Raw genomic sequence first — 11098 nt, forward strand, 5'->3', positions numbered from 1 at the left:
ATCATTGCCGCCCTTAATTAAATGTGTCCTTGATTGCAAAACCAATTAAAATGAAGGAGAATATTCCTACAAATGTGTTCAATCATATAATAAAATCAAAATGATCACTGATATTTTGTGTTAGGACTTCATGTACTGATTCAATATGGTGAATAAGATTTTCTAATCATAATGACGATGATGACAGTTCAATTTACTATAACATGTGCATAATATATTCTTTGCAAGAATCTACAGCTTAATCGTTTTTTTTTTGTTCTTATCAATTGTTCTTTTATTGTTTTGCTGCTGCAAAAATGTATATACCTTTCAAATAAACAATAATATATAATACTGTATATATATTCAATAGCCACGGGAGGGAAATTGTCCGCTCTGACAACAGCGGGAGGGGAATTGTCCGGGTTGTTAAAAGAACGGAAGGGGGATTGTCCGGGTTGATAAAAGAACGGGTGGGGAATTGTCCGCCGTAAAAAAATAACGGGAGGGGAAATGTCCGGGTTGTGAAAAAACATTCAAATTTACTGGGAGGGGAATCGTCCCGGAGGGGAATTGTCCGGATACCACCAAAATCATTTGTCTCATAAAGTGTGTAATGCTCCATAGATGTTATGTATTGTTTACAACATAAACAGCTTTACTTTTAAGGTGCCATAGAGTTACTAATGTTTCCAGTTTGTTTTAAAGATATATAATTCTCAAATTTGATAATCGAAAATTATAACTGAAAATTGCTACACTGTCTCTTTGTAAATATAAAATCAACATGTTTCGACTTCACACCAACTTTACTTGACCTGTAAAAGGAAACCAGCTTCCCATACATACATGTAGCTTGTACATTCTTTGATTCAATTGAGACATAGTCAGTAAGATTTTCATAGATTTCAATAAAATTATTTTAGTCAAAGATGAGAATATTACATGTATATCTTTAAAACCCCTGTGGTAAATTAAAACATTTTAAATCTCATTTAACTCCTCTCCATTATATATAAACAAAGCAACAAGACATCTATTGTTTTAAGATATAAAATGTAACTATGATTCATCAAACACTGGGAGGATTTACATATTGTAATATGTAACATATGGCTGGAGGAAACAAGTTTTCTCATGAATACATATACCTTAGATTGAATGTTCAGATACATACGTGAATACAGGATAACAAAAGAAGATAGTTCAGCTCGATTTTAATGTACTGATTTGATCAGATTGATAAATTTTGTATGAAAATAAAGGTGATATTACACATCTGTTACCTCAGGATATATTATCCTGGACCAAAATAGGTTATATCATTGTTATATCATGTAAAATAAAACTGTGATTTATATATCATGTATACTGTAAAACAGTGATTTGTTTATCATGTGTAGTAAAAGTTATTAACATGTCTTATATAGTAAAACAGTGATTTATAATTATCACTTATAGTAAAAGTTATTAATATGTTATATACAGTAAAACAGTGATTTATAATTATCATGTATAGTAAAAGTTATTAATATGTCATATACAGTTAAACAGTGATTTATATATCATGTACAGTAAAACTGTGAGTGATTTATCATGTAAGATAGTTAAAGACTAGAATTTAAGGTGTAGAAAACAAGTATAGGTTAGAGTGCATATTGGGTGTTCTTCGTAAATAAGAAAGCTAAAAAGGAGCGGAGCTTGCGAAGCGACTGTAGCTTTCTTATTTACGAAGAACATCCAATATGCACTCTAACCGGCTTAGTGCTCCGCCCACTTGCGTTTTATAATATAAAACGTCCAGTTTATATAAAATATGTTCTATTAAGATTTGTAACCTGAAAATTTGAAAAATCCTCGTCGGTGATTGGCTTAAAAAAATTGGCGAGCACTAACTTAATTTGGATTTGAGAAAATGAACATAACCAGATCTAAAACAATTGTAAAACTTTAACTTCATGTTTAGTTTTTGGATAAAAGCGATATTTGATTTGCTCATTTTGCAACATGATACTTAAATGAGCAGCTGTACAATAAAAAACAACATGTGAAATCACATGGTAATGACTAAATAATATCCACTATCTGGTAACTGATAATTCACAGAGCTGGGAAAGCTTGTCATGTACATTGTATATTTCACTTTAAATTCAATATTTTTTCAGGTATGTCTACTAATTGTTATAAATAAGTTTTTGTAGGCCTACACCTGTATATATACCATGATAAAAATTAACACAATCATGTAGTTGCTGACTAGGACTTTATAATGAACTTTAAAGTTTCCTAACATTTACCTTTAATGCTGCACAGAAACTGTGAATGTCAGTACATTAATTTTGTAGTCCATCTACCAATTTACCTTTAAAAACTGTGACCTTGTAAAAATATTTCAAACTACCCTTAACACTGTGACAATGTCAAATAACTGTAGTTCATCAACCAATTTACTGTTACTTCATTGAAAATGTCAAATATTTGTAGTTCATTAACAAATATACAGTTAACACTATGACAATTTCAAATATTTGTAGTTCATCAACTAATTTACTATTACCACAGTGAAATTGTCAAATATTTGTAGTTTATTCACCAATTTACCCTTTAAACACAATGACAATGTCAATACATTTGTAGTTTATTCACCAATTTATCCTTAACAATGTGAAATTTTTGTAGTTCATTAATCAATTTACCATTAGCACTGTGATGGTGTCAAAACATTTGCAGTCATTTCACAATACATTTTAATTCATTTTCATAATGAATCAACAATTGTTGTATTATTTAACCATTTTCCTCACAAGCTCACTCATATTTTGATATGATCATCTTCCTCATCCAGTTCATCAATACTTTCTATATCACAACCATTACATGCAGCTGACTGTTTTCCCAAGGGCATTAACTCTTGCTCTGATGAATTAGGATCCAATTTTTTGTGATTTATAACAATGTCACAGTCTGTAGCACAGACTGGTACTGGCTTGAACTCTTTGTGCCAGGCCAGGAGGAAATATCCGAGAGCAATACCAAGTACAGTGACAACAAAAATCCACACATTGTACGTCATTACAATTAACATGAGAAGATAACTCACTAGAAACTCTGTCACATACAGTACTGTCTGTAGCAGGTGCTCTTTACTCTTTATTGAATGTCTGAAATATGGAAATAGTTACTATTGTAGGCAAATACAGTAAATTATGATTACAAAAAAATAAAAAATAAACGAAAAAGTAATGTTAAGTCCTGTTATATTTTTGAAGCTTTTGAGTGAAGTTGTACAAGTTGAATTTGAATTTGTTAATTCTAGGGCAGTTATGAGAAATTTTATTCTAGAATATAATGCTTTAAGACAGATTCCTGCACTAACTAGGCAGGCTGCAGCATATTAAAATACATGGGGCTCCAGTTGGGCTCAAACTCATGACCTGTTTACTACAAGGAAACAACTTTCATATAACCAATCTATGCTGAAGCCATTGTCACATGTTGAAATTTGTATCATAAACCAATTTGAATAATGTATGCATAATTTTAACTAATATGTCACATAATTATAATTATTGATACCATATTAATTGATACCATATTGAACATTTTGATGATGTATATGATTATGGTAACTTACATCTTTCCACTGTAGTGAACATGTAAATATTGTCTGAACCATTTTGTACCCTGGTAGCCTATTGCTAATACAAATGTGCACAGACAAGCCAGGAATATACCTGCAAGAAAAACAATGATCTATTTAACATTGGTTAATCCTGATCTAATGGACTTGTCTGTTTTCATTCTTAAGGCAATACCATTCATTATTTTTAGGGAAAATTATAAAATATTTAGTGACTGAATAGTGAACAATGCATACCATGAGCAGATGGCATGGAAATGCTGGCTGATATTGGAATGGATTTTCATGCCCCATAGGTAAATTCTGTTGTTGCCTGAGGGTTAAACAAATTTTGCTAAATATGTAAATAGAATTATAAACAAGGAAATGCAGTTGAGATGCATTAAGCATTATTTATATGACACTTGGAAAGTAAACACAAATAAATGCATTAGATTGATAAATTACTACTGTCATTAATATACAGTTTACTAAACATAAAACCTGTCTGACACAGAGATGGCTGTGTACGGATTTTGACAACTGATATTTTCATAATAAAACTGCCCTGGTATTGTCAAGGACATATTAAGTAAGTAAAGAGGGAGATTTAAATCATAAGTACCAAAAGGCCTGCTTTATCATCATTTGAAGTTATTGCTAGCTAATAGGATTGGTTAACTTTGTTAATATTATGATCCGGTACAATACTCTTGTCCAGATACAAACCTCCTATGCTAGGCAATCTAGACCAATGTGGCCAGACTCTACTTTAGAAAGGATAAATATTTTATTGTAACATTTTTATACTCTGATCCCATTTGATAAAAACTTAATTTGGCCAGTTATAAATCAAAGGTTAAGCATTATTTTCCTGAGACTGCACAAAATAGCAAGGTGACAGAATGAAATGAAATGTACACTTGATACATTATTTAATTTCTCTTTCCTTTATAACAAACCATCTCTCTTCTTTCATAATTGTATCATTGAGTATTTATCTGTTGGTTAAACTCTCATACAAATGTATCCATATGTAACCTACCTATGTTGAAACCTATGACCTCTTTATGTGATCCCAACACAACAAGACAAAAATAGTTCTCATTATACCCCCAAAAACGAAGTTTGGGGGGTATATAGGAGTCACCCGGTGGTCGGTCGGTCGGTCCAGACGTCTGTTGCATTTTCCTTGTCCGGAGCATAACTTGAAGACTAATGGTTGGAATTCAATATAACTACATACAATGGTCAAGCACATTGAGAGGAAGTGCAGTGCACAAGAACCATAACTCTATCTTGACTAATTACAGAGTTATTGCCCTTTGTTACTTTTCCTTGTCCGGGGCATAACTTGAGAATTCAAAACAACTTCATACAATTGTCAAACACAATAAGGGGAAGTGCAGTGCACAAGAACCATAACTCTATCTAAAGTAATTACAGAGTTATTGCCCTTTGTTGCTTTTCCATTGCTTTTTTTTGTCCGGACCATAACTTGAAGACTAATAGTTTGAATTCAATATAACTACATACAATGGTCAAGCACATTGAGAGGAAGTGCAGTGCATAAGAACCATAACTCTATCTTGACTAATTACAGAGTTATTGCCCTTTGTTACTTTTCCTTGTCCGGGGCATAACTTGAAAAGAACTGGTTGGAATTCAAAACAACTTCATACAATTGTCAAACACAATAAGGGGAAGTGCAGTGCACAAGAACCATAACTCTATCTAAAGGAATTACAAAGTTATTGCCCTTTGTTACTTTTCCATTGATTTTTTTGTCCGGACCATAACTTGAAGACTAATGGTTGGAATTCAATATAACTACATACAATGGTCAAGCACATTGAGAGGAAGTCCAGTGCATAAGAACCATAACTCTATCTTGACTAATTACACAGTTATTGCCCTTTATTACTTTTCCTTGTCCGGGGCATAACTTGAAAACTACTGGTTGGAATTCAAAACAACTTCATACAATTGTCAAACACAATAAGGGGAAGTGCAGTGCACAAGAACCATAACTCTATCTAAAGTAATTACAAAGTTATTGCCCTTTGTTACTTTTCCATTGCCTTTTTGTCCGGATCATAATTTGAAGACTAATGGTTGGAATTCAATATAACTTCATACAATGGTCAAGCACATTGAGAGAAAGTGCAGTGCACAAGAACCATAACTCCATCTTGACTAATTACAGAGTTATTGCCCTTTGTTACTTTTCCTTGTCCAGAGCATAATTTGAAATCTACTGTTTGGAATTCAATACAACTTCATACAGTTGTCAAGGACATTAAAAGGAAGTGCAGTGCACAAGAGCCATAACTCCATTTTGACAAAATACATAGTTACTGCCCTTTGATACTTTTCCTTGTCAGGAGCATAACTTAAAACATACTGGTTGGAATTCAAAACAAATTCATACAATGGTCAAGCATAATAAGAGGAAGTGCAGTGCACAAGAACTATAACTCTTATCTTCAGTATTTATAGAGTTATTGCCCTTTGTTCCTTTTCTTTGTCTTTCTGGACTTATTACAGAGTAATTCAATTAAACTTCATCAATGGCCAACCACATTGAAAGGAAATGCAACATATAAGAACCACAACTATCTTTAATTGCCCACAACCATAACTCTATATATCAATTCTTTTACAAGGTATTCTGTTACTAGTAACATCCTCATTTCCGAAGCAGTCTTGTGGGGGTTTTAATCACATTTAGTGATAGTTCTAATTTAATTCACAGACCCACCATGACATTATTTACTTACTTCCTTTTGTATCTAGCACCCAATTCTCAAACAAAACTGTCACATTTAAACCAGAATTGAAAAAAGCTTGGTGACCCTGAAAAACAAAATGAAAAGTCAGATATAGTCTTATACAATGCATTGGCTTATAATGTAAGGAAAGAATTTCTTCATATATTTCCATTTATAAAAATTCAAGTTTCATCACAAAGAATGATAGTTACTATAACTAATATAAACATATTATATTATATAAAAAAAATAGGTTTCTGAGAAATGAAGAAAATAAATATTGTTCACTTTTATACATGTTTTTTTCTGTTGGCGCCTTCAATGTTGTACACATATCTATAGACAGTAACATATATTAATTATAATATATATATCAGGAGGTGCTTTGGTATAGAAAGTTCAAAGACTTATAATTTGTGATTTACTCAAAATTGTTAATAATTGTCTTATACCCTCAGCACAGTATAAAAGTGAAAACAATGTTTGGTAAGACTTTGTTTATTATAACATTTTATACTTATTCTAGTTTTTTGTTTTGTTGAAATTAGCATGTGTTTTTTTAAATAAACACACCCTTTCTGACTGCATTTTTATTATATGAGCCGCGTCACGACAAAACCAACATAGTGCGTTTGCGACCAGCATGGATCCAGACCAGCCTGCGCATCCATGCTGTTCGCTTACCAACTCTATAACAAGAGAAACCAATAGCGAACAGCATGGATCCTGATCAGACTGCGCGGATGCGCAGGCTGGTCTGGATCCATGCTGGTCGCAAACCATTTATGTTGGGTTTGTCGTGACGTGGCTCATATTACATTAAAAAAATCTTGCTACTTTTGTTGTAACTAAATGTTATCTTAATTATATAAACATTTTTGATAGGGTTGTATAAAAATAATGTCGTTAAGACATGAGCATTTATTATTTTCTATTTCACTGTTGGTAAAAAAGCTTTACAAAAAGGTAACAGGAAAAAAAACTCCATAAAATTAAATATTTTTAAATGAAATTCATTAATAAATTTTTGCTTGTTTATTGTTCATCTTATGCAATTATTGCCTGAAGTTAATTATTTTTGACAGATAAAAAGTAGGAAAATAAAGAAGTCAGTTAAAATAAATGTCATATTAAAGTTTACAGTCAGTTTTTGCTTAAATAAGTTTTGACACATCTTCATAAATTACATTGTCAACGTAGGTGAAGGCAGATTAATCATTTTGCTTTTTACTGCTGCTGTTATTATACTTCTTTACCAGTTCTCCAAGGAAATCATGTTACTGAAATATCTAACTTAATGTTTAGAACACTCATTGATGGTTTTAGAGATTTTTCAGTTAAATTTTAACCAGGCTAATTATTGTTAGCCATTAAATTTTAGCACGATGATGAAAACTCCATGCCCTGGCATTGCCAATCCACAGTTTGTCAAAGTAACTCTCTCATTTATAATCTGTTGCAGGAAAAAGTTGCTCATATTTCCTCATTTTAGTACCTCCTTCTGGTAAAAGATTCTCATTTTAGTATTTTTGCATGTAAAAGTTGCTCATTTTAGTACTTTTTGCATGTAAAAGTTGCTCGTTTTAGTATTTTTGCATGTAAAAGTTGCTCATTTTAGTATTTTTGCATGTAAAAGTTGCTCATTTTAGTATTTTTTGTATAGCCTGATTAGTTTGACTTTAACTGATGCTTGACTGGCAAATCATTGTGAAAAAGACTGTCACCTTCAAAAATCTTCTTGATGTTCCTTTCACAACTGTATTTTACTATATCTTAATGATGAATGAAGCCAAGCAATAACTTTTGACTCTATTATATATTTCATGTACACATTTAAGAGTACAAGTTTTTGCCTTCCCAGTATTCTTATCCTTCATATTCTAACTCAAATGAACTTGATAACTTGTTAATAAACAAACCAACCGGATTTAACTTTTCACTCCCATTTTCTTTTCAGATTATCCTTTAATCTTTGTGTTATCGTTAAGTAAATATAATGAAATCCTGTCAAATTTCTGTTGATGGAATATTCCATCTGAAATGTTTAGCTTGAATATGTTTAAAATGTATTTCTTTTTTAAATGGTTAGTTAATGTTATGTACAGATTCATTCTTAATTGAATTCTTACATTGTAATAATGTTTTAAAACTGAGACTCATGTAGGACCTTTTCGTAAAAGAAGCCACCACTCCCTGTCTCACTAAATTTCATACATTGAATGTAACCAGTGTTAGTAAGTAGTTCATACCACCAGTATAGACACTCTACGCGAGAACTCTGACCTGAGACATACGTCATTATTGTCCCAGATTCTGACAGAATTCTTTAATATTCCATTTTTATTATTTTTACAACGAGAGTCCTTATAAATCATACATAGTATATATCTTGTATATCCCGAATTCGAAATAGGTCAATTCCATTACACAGATTCGTTAAGATAAATACTAAAACACAACTGTAACTTACATGTATATGATGCGATGAATGGTGGTCATGTGACTGTCCGGCTGTATCCACGTGAAATACGTGCTGATCTTCCATGTGGTCATTATGATTTACATGATTCATATGGTCATGATTCATATGGTCATGATTATGATGATCATGTCCCTCGTGCATTTGGTCCATATATGTATGCGACGAGTGATCCATGTCTGTCCGTTTATGTTATCCTTTATTTATTTAATTACCGCTTTTTACCAATTATTTTTCAAATATACACTGTCTCTCACTGAAAAAAGAAATAAAAAAAAATGCAAATTAATCGTTATTTTCACTGGTTAATCAAATTTTAGCAATAGAACAATTCACATGTTTTATTGTTTTTTCGTTCTTCCGAAATATATGTCAGTGTCGTGCTAGTTGGTGACCTTAACAGGAAATAATAAGGAAATAGCCAAGAAATGAGAGTTACCAACATAACACCTGATTATATTGAAACAGATCTATCTAACAACGGATTTGACTGACCTTTTACATTTTTATCAAATTTCGTCTTAAATATAGAATGATTTACGAATACTTATTATGAATGTGTAATTGTTACATCTGTTAAAAAAGGGAGATAATAGCCTTGTAAATGTGATATTTACATGAACACGGAAAACATCAACTACCTAGGCAATTAACATGGCAAATCAGCTGATAAAACCTTTACGCGTGGCAAATTTATTATATTATACAAACATTCTACTTACTTTCGTTTAAATCACACTGAGTTTAAATCACACTGAAATCCGAAAACTATCAAATATGGAAGAATTTCCGTCTTATTGTTTCAAAAGAATAATCACCCTTGTATCTGTATAAATATCAGCTATTAGCGAACAAATGTCGGTTTGGTTTTAAATGAGATCTTTTTGTTTCGCCTGAAGGCGAAATGCACGATAATGTGATGATATACGTTAATGATATTGGCGTAAATTTTGGATGACGGGATATTGTAATTAACATTTGAGCCGTGTCATGACAAAACCAACATAGTGCGCATCCGCGCAGTCTGATCAGGATCCATGCTGTTCGCTTGCAAACCCTATAACAAGTACAGAAACTGATTGCGAACAGCATGGATCCTGATCAGACTGCTCGGATGCGCAGGCTGGTCTGGATCCATGCTGGTCGCAAACCCACTATGTTGGTTTTGTCGTGACGCGGCTCATTTAGATTTTCACCTGAATGGCGTGCAGTGAATGGCTTGCAGGTAACACTACTACAGAGTCTTCAACTTGAATTAATGTCAACAGTAGTATATCTTTATTTATAATTAATATTTTGAAGTAACATATTGATAGTAAATTTGAGAAATAACGCGTGTTTAGAGGTCGACTGATGAATAGGACATGTCAGCAAATTTAAGTTTAAGACCTATAATGACTTTTACACTTGGTTCGAGCCCTAATCGTTTCACGATCATGTTTACTCACAGAACACCATTATCAGTCCCAGGAAGCGGGCTCAGAGTGGTTATATAAACATTCACCACAATCAAGTTCAAATAATTATATGTTGAAAACAAGTATATATGTTGGCAAAACTATTCATTTTCACATATACTTACTTTGCTAGAAAAAGTTGAACGGAGGTCAGTTACTGTTAATTTAAGTCTCTATTACAATTGAACACACTATCATCAATGACACGGATGAGTTTAAGTTTTTTTAATCTTGTAAGAAATTCTTTTCCAATACGTTATAATGTTATAAATCTAGAACTTACCTTTACACAGAAATGTGTTCCTGTATAATTCACTTATCTCTCTTCCGTGTGATATAAGACTATGAGAGAACTGACATATCCTGATAAATAAGAGTAAATGATCCGTCCCTGTTATTGTAGAACAATTTGCTACAGCTAATTCAACACAAATATTGGCAATTATCTTTCCATTTGAACAGTCACATATAATACTGCTTTGTGACAGGGCTTATTGATTTTTACATACATATGTGCCTCCCACGTAAACACTTAACGTAGGATCCGTCTATAGATGTCTGTCTGTCAATGATGCTAATTAAAGCAGAGGCATATAACTTAAAGCTAAACATCGACTTTTATATTAATACATGTTTCGTTGGACAAACGTGACATTAGAATTCGTTATACGCGGCTGCTGTTAACCAGTACGACTGGTTGCTATATAACCGTTTTAGATATAATTAGTTATAAAGGGGTTTGACAGGTTATATGACCCTCTATTGTAAGCGGCATGGGTTATATTTCCAAAGA

At 32.3% G+C, this 11098-nt stretch overlaps 1 protein-coding gene across 2 annotated transcripts; it reads right to left on the reverse strand.

The window, feature by feature from the left end:
* Nucleotides 1-2413: 2413 nt before the first annotated feature.
* LOC132753606 (high affinity copper uptake protein 1-like) lies at nucleotides 2414-10865 on the reverse strand. Of its 2 annotated transcripts, none has more exons than XM_060744093.1 (5): nucleotides 10589-10865; nucleotides 8840-9104; nucleotides 6379-6454; nucleotides 3614-3713; nucleotides 2414-3140 (listed from the first exon to the last, which is right to left on the reverse strand). In XM_060744093.1, the coding sequence occupies exons 2-5, from the start codon at nucleotides 9023-9025 to the stop codon at nucleotides 2792-2794; spliced, it is 711 nt and encodes a 236-aa protein (XP_060600076.1). In that variant the 5' UTR covers nucleotides 9026-9104; nucleotides 10589-10865; the 3' UTR covers nucleotides 2414-2791. The 2 variants fall into 2 exon arrangements, with proteins under 2 accessions (XP_060600076.1, XP_060600075.1); XM_060744092.1 differs by lacking the exon at nucleotides 10589-10865 and adding an exon at nucleotides 9571-9791.
* Between the last annotated feature and the right edge of the window lie 233 nt (nucleotides 10866-11098).

The sequence above is a fragment of the Ruditapes philippinarum genome, unplaced genomic scaffold (assembly GCF_026571515.1).
Source record: "Ruditapes philippinarum isolate M1 unplaced genomic scaffold, ASM2657151v2 ctg1246_1_1_1_1, whole genome shotgun sequence".
Classification (NCBI taxonomy): domain Eukaryota; kingdom Metazoa; phylum Mollusca; class Bivalvia; order Venerida; family Veneridae; genus Ruditapes; species Ruditapes philippinarum.

Excerpts from the sequence above, each read along its gene's own strand:
- LOC132753606 (XM_060744093.1), bottom strand. The coding sequence starts at position 9,025 with ATGGATCACTCGTCGCATACATATATGGACCAAATGCACGAGGGACAT. Across the intron at positions 6,455-8,839 it reads ATTCATCGCATCATATACAT|GGTCACCAAGCTTTTTTCAA; the intron begins GTAAGTTACAGT and ends TTTGTTTTTCAG. Across the intron at positions 3,714-6,378 it reads GGTGCTAGATACAAAAGGAA|GTATATTCCTGGCTTGTCTG; the intron begins GTAAGTAAATAA and ends TTTTTCTTGCAG.